The sequence below is a fragment of the Rhinichthys klamathensis genome, unplaced genomic scaffold (genome assembly GCF_029890125.1).
Source record: "Rhinichthys klamathensis goyatoka isolate OS25496 unplaced genomic scaffold, OSU_Roscu_1.1 h1tg000341l_1, whole genome shotgun sequence".
Classification (NCBI taxonomy): domain Eukaryota; kingdom Metazoa; phylum Chordata; class Actinopteri; order Cypriniformes; family Leuciscidae; genus Rhinichthys; species Rhinichthys klamathensis.
Window position 1 is genome coordinate 304843 of NW_026606855.1, and position 22150 is coordinate 326992.

Sequence of the window (22150 nt, forward strand, 5' to 3'; positions counted from 1 at the left end):
CTGATTGTTTATAGAAACTGGAATAGGCTTTAAAAATTGGCCCTGTCAATGTGATCCTGGTTCACGTGTGACGAGCTCTTTTTCTTCAGCATCAGAATGTACTCGGCAAACTCTCGAACGGCTCCGTGGCCGGCGGGTCTCTGACAGGTGTATTTCGCTGCGATGAGATCTGCCACAGGTGCGTCACACGGGACGCCATTCAGCCCCACCTTAGACAGGATCTCTACGTCTTCAGCTTCTGAACCTGTGAGAGAAAACATCACCTCAATAAGCAATTTGATTATTTTGCATGTGGTTCCAGGTTCTGTTCGGTTCTGTTGACATAATAATCATTATTATAATTATTATAATAAAACATATTTATAATATACACTGTAATATAAAAAAAATGAGAATTGTTCAGTTGATTCATAATAACTTTGATGGATTTTGCAACATCGACATTGAACTGAACTGAATCAACACTAAACTGAGTTGAATGACACTATTGTCTTTCTAGCAGAATTTGAATTTGTCTCATATTTGATGAAGTCTTCCTCATTGATTCTGTTATTTTCCTGATTATTACTGTGAATCTGTTTTGCATATAAAGTGCTATATAAATAAATGATACTTGACATGGTTTAGCTGGATTTTTAAAATGACACCCTGACCCATGAAGGCCACTTCATCCCAGCGCAGTTTCCTCTTTTCCATCAGCCGCTTCACATCAAGCCCTTTCTGCTGGTCTCCAATCCTGAGGCCACATCCGGCCTGCTGGGACACTTTCTCCAGGAGAGCCCTGGACAGCAGCTCGTTCACGCTGGATATGAGGATCACCTGATGAAAGTTAGGAAACATCAAATCCAAATGATCCCCGTTTACTTTCTTAATACATGTTCTTCTGCTCTTAATGTTGCATGCTATTGACAATAATAGATGTATGAACAAATAAAGTGGTTTATAAATGGCCATAGGTGCAGCTACTCCATAAAAAAGGGAAATTAACAGCAGCTGTGGTTGGCAGAATTTTCTTCTTTTCTTTTTACAGTGTATGGTATCCCATTTATGCATATCCCACAATTTGTATAAAAATCACTGATAAAAATAGGTGGATGGAAACATACTACTGTAAATTATAAGATGATTTTATGTTTTTACATCCAAAGTCTGTACATTTGACAGCATTTTAATGTAAAATTATACTTAAAATGTCCTGTTATATTTACAGGTTTTTACTAGATGGAAACTTCCCATTAATAAATGATCAGGTGTTTACCATAGTATTTTTACAGTATTTTACTGCTAAAATGATTTTTTTTTACAGTGTAAAGGTACTATGTCCCGTTATTTGTCCCAGCCTACACAAGCGTACCTCTATATCTTCTCTCTTTAGCATCTGTACGCCTGCCACGTCTCGAGCATTGATGGCCACAAGATCCTCTCCAGAAACCGACGTGTATATCTGACTGCTCGTCAGACAGCCAGACACTTTACACAGAAACAGCCTGACCGCCGCTTTCTCCTCTCGGCCGAAGTAGCCAAACCTGCAGAAAAGGCCAGCATTTATATCTGCATTATTGTGTTTAGTCACAAACAGAGTTTGATGAAATCGCCACCTCAGAACTCTCTGCTCAGCGACAGGCCAGTCGATGTCCACGTCGATGTCAACGCTGTGCTCTGGCAGCATTTCATAGTAAGCGATCTTGCCCAGCTAAAACACACAGAACAGATCAAAATAACTAATGCAGATGGTTTGCGGCCATGAGCTCTCGTGGAGAGGTTTCACACATGCACTCAAAAAAGATTTTTTTTTGCTTCCTAAAATGAGCAAAAGTAACAATTTTATAACAGTTTGTCACAAATTAATTTAATTGTGTTCAATCAACCCTAATATATTTAAGACTGAAGTGTACTTAATTCATTTGTGTTAAAACTACATGAATCATCTTTGTTTACAACTAACTGGGCAGTGGATCTGTAGTCCCAGCAAGCTTTGCAAGGGACTGCATTGGGAGAGTAAATTTAGGGATTAAGTGTTATTTCATGTGTTTTTCAGTAAAGGGAAATATGTTGTTGATGTTAGTGTTTAATGGTCAGTTATGTTGGACATTTAGAGGATTTTCTTTGAATTTTGTGGTCACTTATAATTAATTTACCAATTACATTTTTTTATTTTAAGTTTGACAAGCATAAAAAGTAATTTTATTAAAAGTAATCAATTTCATTTAAACTGTATTTTATAGGGATGCACGATGATATCGGGACAACATCGGTATCGGCCGATAAAAGCTTAAAATGACCATCATCGGCATCGGCCGATATGAATATTTCTGCCGATGAGTCTTGCCGATAGGGTGGCGTGTTTCCTATGCGCACGTGACGACCGTAAACGAAGCATGAGCGCCAGCAACTTAAACTTCCAACTAGGGGTGTGCCGTGCGTCTCATGGTTTTTGATCGTGGACGATTAAAATGTCTCCACGATCTGCTTTTGAAGAAAAATCATAGTATCGTGCATTCTATCAGTTCAATTCTGGCGCCTTCATCTCAACATACTGTACAACGCGACGTACATTCACATCACATCACATGTAAACGCAGAGGTAGAGTTACACTCACGGGACACTGCAATTCACAAAAGTTCATTGTTTGCATGTGCGTCAAAATCTTGCTGGTTAAACATGTCATTCACGTGCTGATGCGCTGTTCTAACATCCGCTTTTCTGAGCGCGTTCCACGCGACGCTCACAGGAACTAAAAGCCTGTCACAGCGCCTGCATACTGGACTAATCTTTCGAGTCTTATTGCGCTGATACTGTCAAATACACACAAGGTTTACATAAACAAAGTTGGTTATGTCTAAAGTGAAAGCAAACAGAGAAAATCTGCTTGTTAAATGCGTGTATATTAGACGCGTCGCGTTACTCGCGTGCAGTTCTTAAAGAGACAGTAATAATATTCTGCCGCTTGTCTTTAAAGAGATACTGCACCCAGAAATAAAAATTCTGTCTATCTAATGTTGTTTCAAACCTGTATTCATTTCTTTCTTGTGCTTAAATATACTATGGAAGTCACTGAAGTACAGCAACTGTTTGGTTAGCCACATTCTTCCAAATAACTTTTATAATTTCAACAGAAGAAAGAAACTTGAGAGTGTAAATGATGACAATTTAAATTTTTGGGAGAACTATCCCGTTAATGTTAATAAAACAACAAAACACAGAGGAAATCACTCACTGCTCTTGACTGAGAACATTAATAGAAGCTTTAATAAGCTTTTTTTGCACTTAAAAAAAAATAAAAATATATCGGTATCGGCATCGGGCAAAATTAGTTTGAAAATATCGGCATATCGAATATCGGCCAAAATCCTATATCGTGCATCCCTAGTATTTTATCAAATTGAGTTGACCCAACTCAATTACATTTCATTGCCTGAATTTGTTTTTATGAGTTGGGGCTACTGGCTACACATATTTTTTGGATGTATATCCTGCCCTCAATTAAATTGAGTTTGTCTAATGAGTTATTTTTTTTTTGAGTTTGGGACATTCTCGAAAAATATTGAGTTCACTTTGTTTTTCTCCCATAAAAGGTGATGGGAAGTATTTATGAACATCTTGACATTTGACTTTTGTACTTTATTTTAGTTTGTCTCACAAATTAAGGACTGGTTGTGATATCAGTGATTATTAAATCTTTTTCTAAAATGGTGTCAAAATCATCTCAAAATACTTACCTCTGTTCAAACTAAAATTAACAAATTGTAAAAAAAAAAAAAAAATGTAATTCTCAAATAAAATCTTTCATGCGAACATTTAAACATTGTAATGTGAACACTGAAAAAAAAAAACATTTAAACGCACACTTTTTTTGGTGCCTTTTCTTACTCTGAACTTAGAAGAACTTTTTGTATTTCAACATTTCTGAAAAGTTTTTCTTTTACTTTTTGTATTTTCAATGATATTAACACTCAACACATCAATGACAAAACATATTTTATATTATTCATTGGTTTATTTTGATTATTTTTTTCCATTTGGATTAATTTGGATTTTGGATTGTTAACCTCAGGCAAAAGATATACAAATAAATAAATAACTCAATCTCATAAGTGGTGTACCAGATGAAAGGGGACAATGAGCATTTCGGGGACTTGAAAAAAAATTTGAATGGCTAAAACAATATAGATTCAGCCTATTTTATATTATAAAATATTCTATTTTAAATTATTTTAATATTTGTATTACATAACTGTGCTATAAAATTTTGCCTTTTATACAAATCTTTTCCATGACTGAGAGCGAGGAACAGGTTTTTCACCATATTTTGATAACTACCCACCTGTGTAAGGCCGTTTTCCAGGTCCTTTCTCTTATAAAAGTAGAAAGAGCCATTTTCATAGAGTTCCCCAGGCCAGTCTTGGCGTCGAGGTCTGTGCGCCACATCGATGTTCGGCGAAGTCGGATTCTTACCCACTAATTACAATGAAAGATAATGAAGAACATAGTGAAGGAAGCAGGAAAGTAGTTCCATCTAAACTACCTGTCACTAAACAATTGTTTCCTTATGAGAGTTTGTGAGATGTTTTCGTGATACTGTACCTTTCTTGTCCACCTCCTCCCACCGAAACTGGTGTCTGCGCACCACTGAAAACACATAGTCATACCCCTGTCCCGTGATCATCTGTAGGGCGTCTCTGATATGATGAGGGTGCAGACATGGAGATGTAGCCTGAATATGACAGACGATGTCCACCTCTAAAACACAGCGACAAAACAAATGACAAATACAATAAAGATGGAGGCCTTTCTGGGCCGTAAACAGTTTTTAATAAAAATGAACTGTTTGTAATTGCTATGTATCAGTTCTCCCTTTAAGTTACACAAATGCATGCTTTTTTTGAAATATCTCATAATTTCAGCAATATGTTCCTTGTTGAATATCATTTTCTCTGCAAATTATAATGAATTATTTTTGCTTCCTAAAAATATTTAAAAGAAATATATCTACAGGAAAAATTACATGCAATTTTTTTTTTTTTTTTACTAAAGAATTTTAATATTCTTTTTATTTTAAAATACAAAAACTGAATTTCTACTTGCCTCTCTAAAATGTTCACTGGCCCCAACACACACAAATGCACACACACACACAAACGAAACGCACGCACGCACACATACACACACACACACAAACACACACACAAACGAAACGCATGCACGCACACACACACACACACACACACACAAACACACACCCACATGCACACACACACACAAATCAAAAGATGACAGTTGAAAGGTTCGTTTAGGCACATTTTTATATATGTTGTCAAACATTTTAATAACTTCAACCACAAAAGTCAACAACAGATATTTTACTGTAACTTGATCATCCATAACTGTGATGTGGCAAATATGCCTAAACTAGAAAGACCAAATAACTCAATTTTGAAAGGTTTCTAGTTTAGGCACATTTAGTTGTTTCAAAGATGTATATATTCAAAAATGTATTGAATGATATTTTGTTTTATTAACAATTTAATTGTGTATTTAATTTATTTAATGCTCATTTTGAGTAATTTGACCCTCCATAATTATTTTACAGTTGACATTTTTATTTCAAAATTATACAATTTGTTGTATAATAAATTTTTCACACATGCATTTTATTTTATTTTATTTTATTTTAAAAAATCTTAATTTTTCGTAGTGCTTAAGGGAAGCATTACTTTTATCTCACATGCTTTTGTTTTCTGTACAAGTTTCAGCACCTGACTCATCCAGCACTGTTCGTCACACACACACACACACACACACACACACACACACACACACACACACACACACACACACACCCATGAATGAGATGTTAAATACAACACTGTGAAGGACTTGTATAAGCGATCAGGAGTATGATGTTCGCACAGCGGGTGAAAAATCCCACTTGCTTTGCATGATTAAAATGTTTACAAAGTCCCATGAATGCACAAATAACACTTATTTTTATTTATTTTATTATTATTTTTTATTATATTACAAAAAAATTTCTCACCTATAAATTTGGTGGGGGGTTTTCCATAGTTATTATGGATTATTATTAGCCTATATTATTTTTATATATGGGTTACTATTTTGTAATATTTCCATGAATTAGATGTACATTTCAGACATCTTTGCTTTCATTAAAACCTATAGTTTAATTGAGTGAAAATTCATTCAATTTGATTTCACAGTGTTTCTATTATGACATCTTCAAATAAAATTGGGCAATTAAATATATATAAAGACTAATTTACCTTTCAGACAAAACTCTTTTCCTGGGATTCTGCTTTGTCTGCCATCGGTTATTCAATAATTATCAACTAAATTGTCAAAATAAAATTTTAAATAAAATATTTGACTTAGTAGGCTATTTTACATGAATGACACTTATATATAGATTATACAAATATATATATATATAAATATATATATATATATGTGTGTGTGTGTGTGTGTTTGCTTCTTAGGGCCATCTAACCCCTCTTTTACTGTTTTACATTTTGTGCTAATAACTAAATTCGCAAACGTTTCTATTTATTTCCTATCATAACACATTGGCTGAGACATCATTTTTCAGCACATACTAAACTTATAATACCTAAATATGTCACAGTTTAAAAGTATTGACATTGTTCTTAAGGGGGGCATCTTCCCCCATGTTACCTAGCATTTCAAACCCTCATATGTCAGAAAGTTGTCAATTTTTAGGCATAAAATGAAAGTAAGATGATGATGAAGGTGTGTCTCACCGGGTCTCAGTCGGATGAACTCCTGGATGGTCTCCAGAGAGCTGGAATAATCGTTGGAAACTTCAGGACTGCGTCGATGAACTTTCGCACCCCAGACTTTTGCGACCCGCTCAATTTCATCATGATCTGTGGAAACCCACACGCTGACACACATAGTAACATCAGTCATTAAAAAAAAAAAACTCAATTTTTCTCACAAAAGACAAATTGAGACTAAAAGCCTATTTTAATCTTAGTTAAAAGACTAAAACAGACTACATGCGTAAATAGACGTGCGGCCAATAGCCTATTTCATTTATTTCCCAGATCAGTTTGGTTTAATAGCCTACAAAATAATGAAAAGTATAATGAACAACAACAACAAAAAAGTATTAAAGCGATAATATTAAAACCGTTAAGAAAAGCTCAAAAGTAGTTGCCTGTCAACGACTCCTGAGTCCAAGGCAGCTCTCAGAACCCATCCGATGAGAGGAACACCGGCCAGATTCTTGATGTTCTTCAGAGGGATTCCTTTACTGCCACCCCGGGCCAGAATCAGAGCCGCCCGGTGAGGGAGTCCAGAGGACGGGGAACCGACTCCCGAACTCACCTGAGCCTGAGCCTGTGCGCACCTGTGGCTCTCCATCGCCCTGAGACGCAGTGAGGGGACTGAGAAGTGAGATTCACGGGATGCAGACTGGCAATACCCTATAATAATTTTATATATTCACTATTATTAGTTTGATAGATTTAAAACCATATGCTTAACGATCAGAGTCGTTTTACAGCGCTTCCTCTGAAACCTCTCTGACAAATAGATCGTCTTTACCTCATATCTGCCATATAGGCTATTCATCACTCAGCCGAGCGACTGGTGCTACTTTCATATATGTCGTAGGCTATCACTCCGCGACCTCTAACTTAAAGCGAAGACGTTGCTAGGCTACGTTAGGCTACAACATGTCTTGTGTTTTAAAACCGTCGTCACAGACAGTGAACATAAAACTGATAGATGTATAGAAGTTGAAGAGTATTCAGATAAAGCAAAAAAACAAACAAAAAAAACATCGCTAGGAAGAAAAATAAACCTGTAGCCTCTGTGACACAAAGAGCGGAATTAGAGCGAACTTAAAATATAAGACGTGTAACTTAAATTGTTTAATGATCAACATTGTTACTAAATCTATTTTAATTGCTTAGTTACATAATAATAGTATAAACTAATATTGTAATTGTTGCAGTGTTGTGATGAACTATTTTTCTTAGCGGAAGCTTTACGATAATAACCATGTAACGCCTGACAAATAATTGTCAGAAATGGAACAGTTCGTTGAATATCTAAAAATCTTTTTAAAAACGTTTCCATTCCTGGTTTTTGTTAAGTAGACTAGGCCTATAATAGTTGATAAGCTTGCTCAAATTCCAGGACGAAAACATTGAATTTAACATATCTTTATTCAGAGGCCGAAAGTGAGTAAAAATATTTAATGAGGTGCAGCCGTTGTTATCAATATGGCCAAAAAAACAATATGAAATTCTGATCTACCCATGTATCTATCAAGAGAAGGACATATTTGCATCACATCATCATTTATATTTTCCTCTCTCACCACACGAGAGCAGCAGTGTCACAGTTTTAATCAAAACAGAACAGTGTTAATGTGCTTGATATAAAACTGATTTATATAATCAATTAACTTTGCCCTACTGTATTTCCTTTAATTTTGTGTATCATTACAATTTTTACTTTGACATGAAACACCCTGCAGTTCTTGGTGGATTATTAAAGTTATTATAAACACATTAAGTTTTTGCTTTGCATGTTCACAAGGTTTAAAAAGTCCCCTAATAGATGCATGCACAAATAACAGATGCAAATCTTTAATTATGAATCTCATCATACATATTTTGCACACTTTTCTCTTCATCATGTAAATCTATAACAACAGGTTTACGTATCCTCTCGAATCCAGATGTCATATCCATACTCTCAAAAAGCACAGATTATTAGTTATTGGCTAAATAAAGGAGGCTGTTGAAAGAGGAGATCTTCACTCTCTCGTCACATCAGGGCTGTTTCGGATGGGAAAGAGGATCAGTGTCAGGCCGTGGCCTTCACCCTCTCCTCTGATGTGAACTTCAGGTAACACCAGCTTTGTTTTTATCCTTCAGACTCGATCACAACAAGTGTTTGCTGTCTATTCTCTCTCCCTCTCCAAACACTTCTGTTGCAAAACCAATCAGTTCCTCACGGTGGTTCGTGATCAGATAGCGCCGAGCAATTTATTTAGAGCAAACTGTCCGCCACACATTTCAGTGCTACGGCCCTCAGTTCCATGAAAGCAATTTATTAGCTGCCAACACAAGAGAATCAGTCGCTTTTAAGAGGTAAAGGAAGATGTGAATCTTCTTATGGCTACAGATTTAATATCCGCCATGACGTAATCAGATGATGGGGTGAGTCCACACTAGACCTTTCTGACACAATACGCTGCAAGCTAGAGGCTTCACTTGCAATGGAGATGCAACATTTCCTGCCAATGTTTTTCGGCTGTCACAAAAAATTGTGACAGTCCTCTGTTCTAAGGGACAAAAGGAAAACACACCCTCTGTGGAAGGTACAGTCAGTGGACCATCAATCTTGGACACCTTTTTGTATCTAAAATAATAGTAACTGCAACTTGCATTGAATTGCATTGCATAAAATAATAAAAAATAAAATAATAATAATAATAAAAAATAATAATAATAATAATAAATAAAAAAATGAAACAATACAATTAAATAAAATTAAAGAATAAAAAAAAATAATAATAATAAAATTAAAAATAAAAAAACTAATTAAATTTAAATGCTGCATTTAACTGCAGAAGGTAGGCTACCACACAATTGAGGGACACAATCAATGGACCAAATTCAGACGCAACTTTGGACACCTTTTTTGTATCTACAATAATAGTTTCATAAAAAATTAAAAAAAAAGATTTAAATTTGAAAGCTGCATTTAAAATGTACTAGACTCCAAAATCCGAGCAAAATCTCCAAAATATGATCTCCTCTTGTCATATGATATATCATTGTCGCTCATGTTGCCTCAAATCTCCTACTGCTGAAAAGGACTTTTATAAAATGCTGTCAGAACTCTCCCAAGGCGTCATATACGGACGCTTCTATATCCAACGCACATGGCACCCTTTAGCGTCAATATGAGACGCAGATATATGGCGCCTCCTAGTGGTCTAACCCTAACACCACCCCAGACCTAAACCTACCCATAACCGAAGCGTGTTATATTGACGCTAAAGGGTGCCGTGTGTTGGGATAAGAATGCGTTGCCTATACAATCAACAAATCTGTCAAAGTCACAATGTCAGATCTGTAGCAACAGAACAGCGTTCAGTGAGAATAGAAATTCATGTTGAATTTACGTCTGATTATTTGGATTTGAACGTGCAACAATCATAACTCAACCTCAGCTCAGAAAATACCTCTGCACTCCTCCCTAATATTTCATCCGCAAAAACTGTTTAAGAAGAGTTTTCCGTTTATCTCAGGATACTTAAATTAGTTATTTTCTCAGATTGGATGATAAATGATATGTTCTGTTAAAGATTTGATGGTGATTTTTTTTCTCGCGGACGCACAGATGTATATCAGTCAAGACGTTTTGTGTAAGTGCCATCTGAGTGACTCCGAATTTAGCTGAACAAACATCGCTGTGGGGAAGTTTCCAGAGTTTCGGTGGTGGGCGAGAAACTGTGAGAAATTTGTATTGTGAGACACCAGTTGCTAAGGCACTCGGGAAGAGTCGACATCCATCTGTGTAGATGTGTATTTTTATCACACATGAATAATTTGCTGAAAGAGAAGGAAACAGAGAGATTCTGAAGCACTGGACTGGCGCATTAGCATATGTGTGTCAAAATATAAAAAATTAAATCAACTCATTCCGCCAGCACTTTTATGAAGAATCCCAGAAGCGAGAAGCAGACGTATAGTTATGAGAAACAACAATAAAAGTCAATTTTATAAACATATACAGAAACAGTGGTACAGTTACAGTAAAAAAAATTAAAAGCCATTTGTTCAGCTTTTAAACCTCTAACAATTGCAAACTCGCTGAGGTAGAACACCTCCTTTTGCATCTATCAGGTGTGACCTCTGACCCCTGTGATGTCATTTTATTAGGATAATAGGTCACCCCTTATACTTGATTATGTGTGTGCTAATGCAGAGGTACTGACCTCAGGGTCACCTCAGACAGATATACATTTCTATATTGACTTATAATAAATATATAATTAAAAAATACATAAAAATATATCAATAAAAATATTAAATAGATTTTACAAATAAATAACACCTAAACAAATATAATGAAAAAACTGAAAAAAGATTAGCCTACAGAATCCCAATTAATGTTGAATCAGCATTATAAATTTGATATAGTATTTTGTTAAATGCAATCTTTTCACCAAGTACTTTGAAGGCCATAACACTGATATCAACATCACACAGATACCTTTGTTAAATATAATAATAGTAAAAAAAAAGAAAAAAGTTTGAGCATCAAATCATCATATTAGAATGATTTCTGAAGGATCATGTGACACTGAAGACTGGAGTAATGATGCTGAAAATTCAGCTTTGATCACAGGAATAAATTACATTTTAAAATATATTCATATGGAAAAAATATCTATTGATCAAATAAATGCCTCTTTTGTGAGCAGAAAAGACTTCTTTTTAAAAAACATTGAAAACTATTCTGTCCATAAAAGCTATAAAATGTGTTATTAGACATTTTATAAAAAATACATGATATATATGAAACTTGAATATACAAAAAAAAAACTAAATGTGTATATCCTCATCAACACACCGATACCATTATTAAATACATTATTTTTTATTAAGCAATTTACTTATTCAACATTATATTTAAAAAGTCGTAATGTTTAATATTTAAAAACTGTTTAATAAAATGTTCGGTCTCATGTATATTGACCAATTACATTTTCAGTCCAAAAGAAACCAAAAGTACACCGAGGAAAAGCCCAGAGATTGATCTGGAGGCCTCAGATCACGCTTGTGTTTAATTGGACTGGGGCCGAACTGGCAAATGCATCCCGCTGATGAGTCCAAGTCAACAATAACACAAAATGACATTTGCCAGCAGGGATCCTGTTACCAAGATTTCCAGTGGCAGAAGTAGACAAAGGTGTTGTTGTTTTAACTTAAATGTCACAGTAATCATGTTGAAGACGCTCTAGTCCTCTCGTCAGAAACAGATGCAGAACAAGCGGAGTGAACTTTAAGAGCTCTCAGGAGAAACTGCTTGTGAATGAACACCAGCTGAGAGGATGCTGCAGTAGCACTTTATTTTACAGTCCAGTTCCACATGTACTATGAACATATTACTGGGTAACTAACTAGATACTATCCCTGAACCTATACACCTAAACCTAACCCATGTAGTTACCTTATATTACCCAGTGCTTTGTTAGGTAAGTACACTGTAAGTACTCGAACTGTAAAATAAAGTGCAACCGCGCTGCGAATACACTTTGCATGCACTTCAAAAGGATGAGACTTTATTTTACAGTACGTGCACTTACACCGTTCTTACCTAAGAAAGTTCTGGGTAACAGGGCTTTACATTAACCTTTTAACTCACCAGCCACTGTTGCCAGTGGTTTTTCAAAGTTACTAGCCACTCAGCATTTTCACTGGCCACAATTTTGACATCGATACCATGGGGAAAAACAGCCATATAGATATTTTTAATGTTATCTCATTAAGGCAGCAGGTTTATTAGGCTGCTGTCACTTTAAGACCTGACACACTGATCCATTACACTGTTACACAAGCTGTTACACTGTTTCCCTTCAATTAAAACATAACTGACTGTGTTTAGGTGAATACTCCCGCAAGACCAGCATTTTGACATTTGTGTGTATTTGACTGTTTAAGTGCAATAAGCAGCAAAAAATAACTCAATTTAGTGCTGAGAGGCGGCTTTATGTACCACACTTTGGGTGTGATCACGAAATCTGTGGGAATGAGTCAAATTATACCATGTTAAATAAAGTGCTACCCAACCTGGAATTGATACAGAAAAGCCGACGCCATTGTTCGTATCACTGTGTATCAAGCACAGAGGAAGCTTTCAAGTCAGATTTCGTTTCTGACACGCCGTCTGACCAATCAGAACAGGCTCTTGGAAAGGAGGGGTTTAGAGAGACCGGATCATCGAACCAACCGTTTCCAGACTCTTGGAGAAATGAGGTGATGTGCAATGTATATCATGAGAAAATGTGTTTTTTTTTACCTCGGATGCATGTAAATCTATTGTAGAAGACTCAAAAATAAAATTAAAAACCTTTAAAATAGCATAATGGGGCGCTTTAATCATTTGGCAGACGCTTTAATCCAAAGCGACTTACATTGCATTCAGGATGGACATTATATAGTTAGTTCATGCATCCCCTGAGAATTGAACCCACAACCTAGTATCGAAGACGCCATGATATACAAACGCTATTCTCACGCTATTCTTCTGTCACGATCATTTTATTAGTAAAATATCCCAATACTTACTGGTGGCGTCACTATTACATGATTGGTCAAAAACTCAATTGCCCTTGTCATCTTTACAGGAAAGTAATATGAGTATTGTACAAAGTTACATTTATCTTAGGTAACACTGTGAAAGGGAATAGCAGATAACACATACCTGTATAACCATAGATATCTATAAATTATTATACATACATAATCGTTTTTACAGTTTACACTACAATGCGAAAATACAGTTTTCAAATGTATCCACCCGGGAGAGTCTTCAAAATGTTTTTTGCAGGACAAAAACACCCTCTCAGCGTGGACAAAAGGCCATAAATAGATAAAAAGATGCTTTTTACGAAGTATCCAAATTAGATGTAACCTGAGAAAAACACCCTACACTCTTAAAAACATTTTTTGGGGACATTTTAATAATCGAAAGAACCATTTTCCGATATAAAGAACCTTTTGTGGAATGAAAAGATTCCATCGATGTTAAAGGTTCTTCATTTGGCCAATAAAGAACTTGGTCCCACTTTATATCAGGTGTCTTTAACTACTATAGCCTATGTTCTAACATTGAAATTGATCTTTTGATACAATGCACTTATTATACATGCATGTTTGTTTTTACAATGTATATTTTCAAAAAATTACTTACACATCAATATTTACAGTTTACCCTTCCCTTACCCTCACTTCAATAGCAGCAAAGGTGTGTTGCAATACAGCATCAACACAATAGCATTGTACTTTTTTTTTTAAGGACAACCAAATATAAAGTGTGACCAAGAAGCTTTATTTTTTCTAAGAGAGAATATAATCACAAGCCACCTCTAGAGCTTCAGAAGAGAGTCACACACTGTGCTCACGTACCAAAATCTGACACACACTCCGTGGCCTTTTTTCAGAGGATCCCAAAAATCCAGCATCCATGACTCAGGCGACAGAAGAGGATTTCCAGTTATTAAGGGCAGATGTGCTGTTCTAGCAGGCGTGGGTTTTCATGGCTGGGAAAAAGAAAACTGCAGATTAATACTTTAAATTTCACATCAAAAATCTATTCACACACGTCTGGCTAATCAAAACTCTGGATCTGAAGCCGGTTGTCCTGCAGATCTGGCGTTTATTCGAGCAGAACCGCACGGCAGCGCTCAGATCTGGCCTTTTAATCCTGTTACAGAGACAGACGGCGAGAAGAGACACAAGCAGAGACGTCCATCTCCTCCTCTCAGCGCCGGCCATTGAGTTCTGACGGCTGGAGGCTTCGCTCGGTCGTTTATGCAGATTTTCTTCGCTCTGCCTCTGTATTGTTGATGGAGTCCAAGATTGAAACTCTTCCTCATCTCTACCTAACAGCCATCATCCATATATCCATCCATCTACCCAGACTATAACATTTGAGTGCAGTGATTGAATCAAATCCATAGCATTATGACCTTATATTGACCTGTGTGCTAACAAAGCAATGCTAATGTTACTGATTAAACGATGAATATTGAATTTCAAAAAGTCTTTGAATAAAGTTCAAGCTCAAAGTTGCTTTCTCAAGGTTTTGGCTTAAAAAAATATGCCAAAAATCCCTTGACTTTAAAGTTTAGTGTCTCAGGTTTCTCTACATATTATATACAGTAAAATACTTTTTTTTTTTCACAAGAAAATTATTTCAAGATCACAGTTTTTTTTATTGCTGATTGTGATTACAAGAAATAAAATAGTAATAATGCATGGCCTCTTTAACGTAAAGTAATTGAATTCATTAATTTTCTTCAGGGGAAAACTTTACTAACATAAAAACCAAGAATGAGCTCCAAAGATATTAATATGCATCATACAAACTGTTTAAAAGTTTATGGTTGGTAAGATTTGTTGATGTTGAAATAAGTCTCTTCTGCATTTATTTGATACAAAATACAGTAAAAACACTAATATTGTGAAATATTATTACTATTTAAAATCACTGTTTTCTATTTGAATATCTTTTCAAATGTACTTTATTCCTGTGATGCAAAACTTGAATTTTATTCCAGTCTTTAGTGTCACATGATCCTTCAGAAATCATTCTAATATGCTGATTTGCTGCTCAAGAAACATTTCTTTTTATTATTATAAATGTTGAAAACAGCTGCTTCATATTTTTGTGGAAACCGTGATATATCTTTATTTTCAGGGTTCTTTTGAGTAGAAACTTTGAAAGAACAGCATTTTTTTTTTAAATCGAAATCTTTTGTAACATTATAAATGTCTTCAGAGTCACTTAGCCTACATTAATTGAATGTGTCCCCGCTGAATAAAAGTATTAAACAAAATCTCAAACTTTAGAAGCTATAACTCACTGAGATTTCAACTTGTAATCCAACCCACAGTCGAGAAATGTTATTACCAGAGGATTGCAATTACTTCTAAATGCTTAAGTTTCCAAAGTGCTCACTGTACTCCATGTACAAGTAAAGGCACCACTGGTTTTCACACAATAGCCGTCTGCTGCTAGTTATATCAGCTGAGATAAAGCTGTTGTTATTATCAAATCTAACGTGACGGTGCGACATTAGTGATGTGGCAGCGCGAGCGCGAGCGCGACCTGCTCGTGCACCTCGAGTCTTAAGATAATGAGCTCTGGGAATTCACGTGCTTCTGATTAACCACAGCACAGCAGATGCTTGATCAAAGACTCACTCCAGCCAATCACAGGGCGGCACACCTGCCCTCAGCCAATCAGAGCCTTCCACAGAACAGGTACTTCAATGCAGAGATTCTCCTGAGACACTCTGGCCCTAATTAAAGCCAGAATCAATTTTACTGTTTTTTTAATTACCCAGAAAGCTTATATTGTATTTATGCTTTGAAAATGCACATGTTTTATCGTTTAAATCACATTTGAGACAGTGTGAAGAAGAGCAATATAAAATTCCTCTTGACATCTGACCCACCCCTGTGGTTTAGATAACAAAATACTCACTGAAGTCAAGCCATATATCTTCAAACTCATTTATAAATAGAGAGGAGATTAGACACCAGTGCCATTAGCCAGCAACCACATTAAAACTTCTGATAGCGAGCGCTCTGCATCTCCACAATGACAATCTCAACAACCGTGTGATTTCTTTTGATCATTTCAAACCCCGCAGGAATAAAACAGACAAAGGCGGTCAGAATTAGTGAAACTAATGTAACTACACTGAGAAAAAAATGGCTGTAGAAACAATTTTCACTCAGAAGTTGCAAGTAAATTTCACAATTACAAAGAAATGGCAAGAAACACATTGAATGAAGTAGAAATTTTGAAGTAGAAAGACAGAAATGGTATTTTCTTGTAAAACATACTTCAATAATCCAATAATTATTAGGTTTTTTACATTGTTCAACAACAATAAATTTTTCCAGACAGTGAAAAAAGTAAATCTGTTTTTTAAAAACTGACAACTGAAATAAAGATGAAATAAAATTAAGTATTATAATTATTTAATAAATATTAGATTAAAAGAATGCTGCATTGTCGACAAACTAAAATAATTTGAAGTACTACAATTACTAAAAATTACATGAAAATAAATTGATGCCAAATACAAATAAAAAAACACAAATAATTAAAAAGCACAAAATTAAAACTTAAACTAAAGTCCTGAAAATAAAAGCTAAAAAATAAAAAAGCTGATTCATCATATATATAAAAAAATATATATATATATATACACTCACCGGCCACTTTATTAGGTACACCTGTCCAACTGCTCGTTAACACTTAATTTCTAAGCAGCCAATCACATGGCGGCAACTCAGTGCATTTAGGCATGTAGACATGGTCAAGACAATCTCCTGCAGTTCAAACCGAGCATCAGTATGGGGAAGAAAGGTGATTTGAGTGACTTTGAACGTGGCATGATTGTTGGTGCCAGAAGGGCTGGTCTGAGTATTTCAGAAACTGCTAATCTACTGGGATTTTCACGCACAACCATCTCTAGGGTTTACAGAGAATGGTCCGAAAAAGAAAAAACATCCAGTGAGCGGCAGTTCTGTGGGCGGAAATGCCTTGTTGATGCCAGAGGTCAGAGGAGAATGGCCAGACTGGTTCGAGCTGATAGAAGGGCAACAGTGACTGAAATAACCACTCGTTACAACCGAGGTATGCAGCAAAGCATTTGTGAAGCCACAACACGCACAACCTTGAGGCGGATGGGCTACAACAGCAGAAGACTCCACCGGGTACCACTCATCTCCACTACAAATAGGAAAAAGAGGCTACAATTTGCAAGAGCTCACCAAAATTGAACAGTTGAAGACTGGAAAAATGTTGCCTGGTCTGATGAGTCTCGATTTCTGTTGAGACATTCAGATGTTAGAGTCAGAATTTGGCGTAAACAGAATGAGAACATGGATCCATCATGCCTTGTTACCACTGTGCAGGCTGGTGGTGGTGGTGTAATGGTGTGGGGGATGTTTTCTTGGCACACTTTAGGCCCCTTAGTGCCAATTGGGCATCGTTTAAATGCCACGGCCTACCTGAGCATTGTTTCTGACCATGTCCATCCCTTTATGGCCACCATGTACCCATCCTCTGATGGCTACTTCCACCATGTCACAAAGCTCTAATCATTTCAAATTGGTTTCTTGAACATGACAATGAGTTCACTGTACTAAAATGGCCTCCACAGTCACCAGATCTCAACCCAATAGAGCATCTTTGGGATGTGGTGGAACGGGAGATTCGCATCATGGATGTGCAGCCGACAAATCTGCGGCAACTGTGTGATGCCATCATGTCAATATGGACCAAACTCCCTGAGGAATGCTTCCAGCACCTTGTTGAATCTATGCCACGAAGAATTGAGGCAGTTCTGAAGGCAAAAGGGGGTCCAACCCGTTACTAGCATGGGGTACCTAATAAAGTGGCCAGTGAGTGTATATATATATATATAGCTATATATATAGCTATATATATATACTAAAATAACACCATGCCAAAATGCATCACTTTTTTTGCACATGTTTTATAGCTGAGTGAACAGATATACTATATTTATATATTTATCTATACCAATAATCTGATAATTGTTTTCATGTTATGGCATAACCAATAAAAGGTAAATAGTAAGTTAATATTCTTATATAATATTTTGTCTAAATAAATAAAATATAAAACACTAAAAACTACAAATCAGTCGTTTTAACTATAAAAATCAATTAAAATTAAACCAGAAAATATAAAAAATTAATGTAATTCAAAACATGAACAAAAACTATAATAGTATATCAATGGTATACTAAAATCACCCGTTTTACACAATAATATTATAATATTTATAACATAAACTACAACAAAATTGCGATAAATGGTGTTTTCTTTCTTTCTTAAATAAATGGCTTCAGTAGCTTGTAAAGTGTTTAACGATTTTTTCAAAAGGGTGCAGCTTGACAGTAGTCGAGCCACTTTAAAATGATTAGTATAACTTGTGGTTTGGCATGCCAGTTTCAAAGTAGCTTTATTGTTAAACCAGCAGAATCTGAGCCGGAGAATCAGCCATGATTTCAGATGAACAATATCAAAAAGGCAGCTCTTATTTTCTTTTAGGACAGATCTGAAGCTTAACAGATAAAAGGCCATTGTGCTGTAGAGCTCAGGTTTATGCAGCTGGTCTCTGGAAAGATCAAGTCGAGCGCAGCACAGAGCACTAATGCCCCTCAGATGGGCCACCGGACACACAGGGAAGCCACTGCTGTGCACCACTGACTCCAAACACTGCAATTCACCTGATTTTACGGTCAAGACAACATTGGAATGATATTCGCAAGACATATGGCAGTATTTCAGAGGATATTCAGCATAAAATAATCATGGGTAGTTAGCCTGACTTCGTCATACTCATAGTCTAGTCAGAATGTGAGTCTGATACTGCTCCATAGGGCTTTGATTATGAGGCGTGTCTTAACCGAACCAGGAAAAAAAAACCTCTGCACTCAATTGGATAGACCTACAACCAATCAGAGCAACGCAGTAAGTGACGTATGTTGAGCTACGCATAGTTGTCAACAGAACTCAAATGCACGCACGCTGGAAGAAGTAGTAAAATAATGAGTGTTGCTTCTTTTACTTGGTCCTCCATGAGTGCGACCAAAGGAGAAACCACAACGACCACAGGGCTTTCATTGCGTCCCATCTTCTTAGCGGCCATCGGAGCCAGCTGATAAAATAAACTTTTGCCGAATCCCGTTGGAAAGACGGCAAACACATCTTTCCGATCGACAAATGCCTTGATTGCAGTTCTCTGTTCGTCTTTTAAAATGAATGCGCTGCCGATTTCTTTTACAACAGACGCGATAGTGGAATCTCTACATCTCAGTTCTCCAGCGGCAGTCATCTCTGAGGGAAACCAGTTCAACCCAAGCGCTCTTTGATAACGTGATGATTACGTAACTGCAGATCATCTGTCCATCATCGTATAAAGCCCGCCCTGGCAATCTGATTGGCCCGACCATTTCTGAACCGATCATAATTACTCCTCAATGGATCGAGTCCAGACCGAACTTCCCGACCAAAAAATGTTGTGTGCGGGGTTCGGGCTGGCATCCAGGCTAATGGGTAGTACTTGACTTTATGCAGCTTTTCACTGCCATCAAGAGGGAGGCTTGAGCCGCTGCCCCTTTAATGAGAGGCTGCTCACTGCAGAGCAAATGGGTGGAGCTTACATCCAGCGAGGAGGAGGGAATGTAATGGGCCTAATGGGTGGAGCTAATGTCCAACCACACCCTAAAGCCTCGTGCACACCGGGACGATTACCGTGCACGCTTATCGCCAGCGTTTTTCGTGACATTGTTCTACGCGTCTTTGTGTTCAAGCGATTTTCACTGCAAATGTGCAAATTCACTCCCTGACAGTAGATGGCGCTTATTGCGCTTATTAATCAAATCCAATTTGATCTGCAATTCCTCTCCATAACTCCCTCTTATCGAGATTTCTGTAGTCGCTGTGGCGTTTGTCATAAAGTTCTTTGTGTTCAGACACCAGCTCTTCTTCTTCGTCTGCTTACTTCCTCTTCGTCGTCTTCTTCTATCAATGTGTGCTCGGCAAGACCGTTTTGTGCTTGAGTGCCACCAAGAGCTCCAGGCACGTAAACAAAAGAGCCAATCTCATTGGTCGGCCAGTTTTTAACACGGCACGTCAAACCAAAGAAAAAAACGAACCTGAGGCGTTTTTTACATTTTTATTACGATTTTAAGCCTGGTTGTTTTGCGCGTCGGGGTGCATACTCACATTGGCGCCCTTTGTTTAGTCACAAAGCGTTAAACGTCAGCGATAAGCGCCTGGATAATCGTCCCGGTGTGCACGAGACTTAAAGGGAAAGTTCACCCAAAAGTGAAAACTAGCCCATGACTTACTCACCCTCAAGTCAGTGTATATGACATTCTTCTTTCAGACGAATACAATCGGAGTTACATTCTTCCAAGCTTTATAATGGCTGTATATTTTTTGAAGTCCATCAAAGTGCTTCCATCCATGATAAAAGTGCTCCACGCGTCTCCGGGGGTTAATAAAGGCCTTCTGAAGCAAAGCGATGCGTTCGTGTGAGAAAAATATCCATATTTAAAACTTTATCGACTAAAATAACTAGCTTCTAGCTTCCTTTCAGTCTTTGATGGGGAATCAGGGAAAGTTTTGTACAACACATCTGTTTTATCATAATGAAAATTACTTGTACGCATGTCATAATTGCAATTTGCAAACTCCTAAGTAGGAACTTTGGAGGACTTAAAGGCTGTATTGATTGGGTCTGCAGAAAGGGAAAAATCATTTCAAAGGCAGAGAAAGTTATTACATTTTGATAAAAGATAATGAAACCCATCTTCTTTTCCTCTTTAGAAAAAAAATGTGCACTGATGAATCATGCACAATAAGACAAGGAGAGTTTCAATTTCATGTCATTTTTAGATACCTCCTACATTCTATAAATATTGAAAAATATTCAATACCACCATATTTCAGAGGGGGAAAAAAAAAAAACCATGTCTAAAACACCACCGATCGAGTTCAAATACACCAAAATGATTTTAAATAGTGGCCACTTTATAAAAAAATTATTTTGGTGAAACTCGTCATGAAGTGTAAATCCATTAATGAGATCTCATGCGTGTGTTGCCTTGGCGAATCTTTTAAAAAGCGCACCAGGATACTTCATTTCCCTGTTGTAGTTTCTGTAGAGCTCACTGTGTGTTTCACAGACTGAAGCAGAAGGAAAACTCACCTGTTACCAAAGATGGAGAGGAAAATTGGTCCCATGTCTCATACTTTATTAGGTTTTCACGTCCTTGGCAATGAACGGAGGTCAGCGGATGCTGATACGCCAGGTTAGAGCTGGATTGACAGCATGGCTCTGGAGAAAACATGGTAACAGGAAATGGTGAATGTAGTGAGGTGGAAACCACATAAACACTCACACAAACGTCTCCCACACAGCCTGTGGGATAACCAGACAAAGCTGTCTGACTAACCTAAATTGATGTGCTCCTCTCTTCGGGGCGTCCTGTCAGTCTGGCCTAGATGTTCACCAGTTCACTAGATGAGTTTCAGGAAAAAGTGCATCATCTTCAAACTCCTGTAAGCACACAGAACTGAATTCGCCCCATTACAAAGCTCTGTTACTGAAGCAGTATCTCTGAATGGAGTGAGCTGCCTACTTAGTATTTTAAAGCTTCATAAGATGACACAAAGGCTTCAACATTATGTTGCCTTATGTTGGTGGACGAAAATAATTGTATATATCACTGCCCGGCCAAAAAAAGTGGCTGTTTGGATTTAAACAGGCAAATGCTTAAGAATCTGTGATTGGATCATTAT

At 36.8% G+C, this 22150-nt stretch overlaps 1 protein-coding gene across 1 annotated transcript; it reads right to left on the reverse strand.

The window, feature by feature from the left end:
- LOC130106465 (N-acylneuraminate cytidylyltransferase B-like) lies at positions 1–21900 on the reverse strand. Its single transcript, XM_056272597.1, has 11 exons — positions 21805–21900; positions 21558–21686; positions 14197–14330; positions 7197–7406; positions 6778–6920; positions 4586–4741; positions 4326–4459; positions 1599–1693; positions 1355–1526; positions 654–819; positions 1–244 (listed from the first exon to the last, which is right to left on the reverse strand). Exons 3-11 carry the CDS (start codon positions 14250–14252, stop codon positions 30–32), a joined length of 1347 nt encoding a protein of 448 aa, XP_056128572.1. The 5' UTR covers positions 14253–14330; positions 21558–21686; positions 21805–21900; the 3' UTR covers positions 1–29.
- Between the last annotated feature and the right edge of the window lie 250 nt (positions 21901–22150).

Excerpts from the sequence above, each read along its gene's own strand:
- LOC130106465 (XM_056272597.1), bottom strand. The coding sequence starts at position 14,252 with ATGCTGGATTTTTGGGATCCTCTGAAAAAAGGCCACGGAGTGTGTGTC. Across the intron at positions 7,407-14,196 it reads GGAGTGTGTGTCAGATTTTG|GGCGATGGAGAGCCACAGGT; the intron begins GTACGTGAGCAC and ends ACTGCGTCTCAG. Across the intron at positions 4,742-6,777 it reads GTTCATCCGACTGAGACCCG|AGGTGGACATCGTCTGTCAT; the intron begins GTGAGACACACC and ends GCTGTGTTTTAG.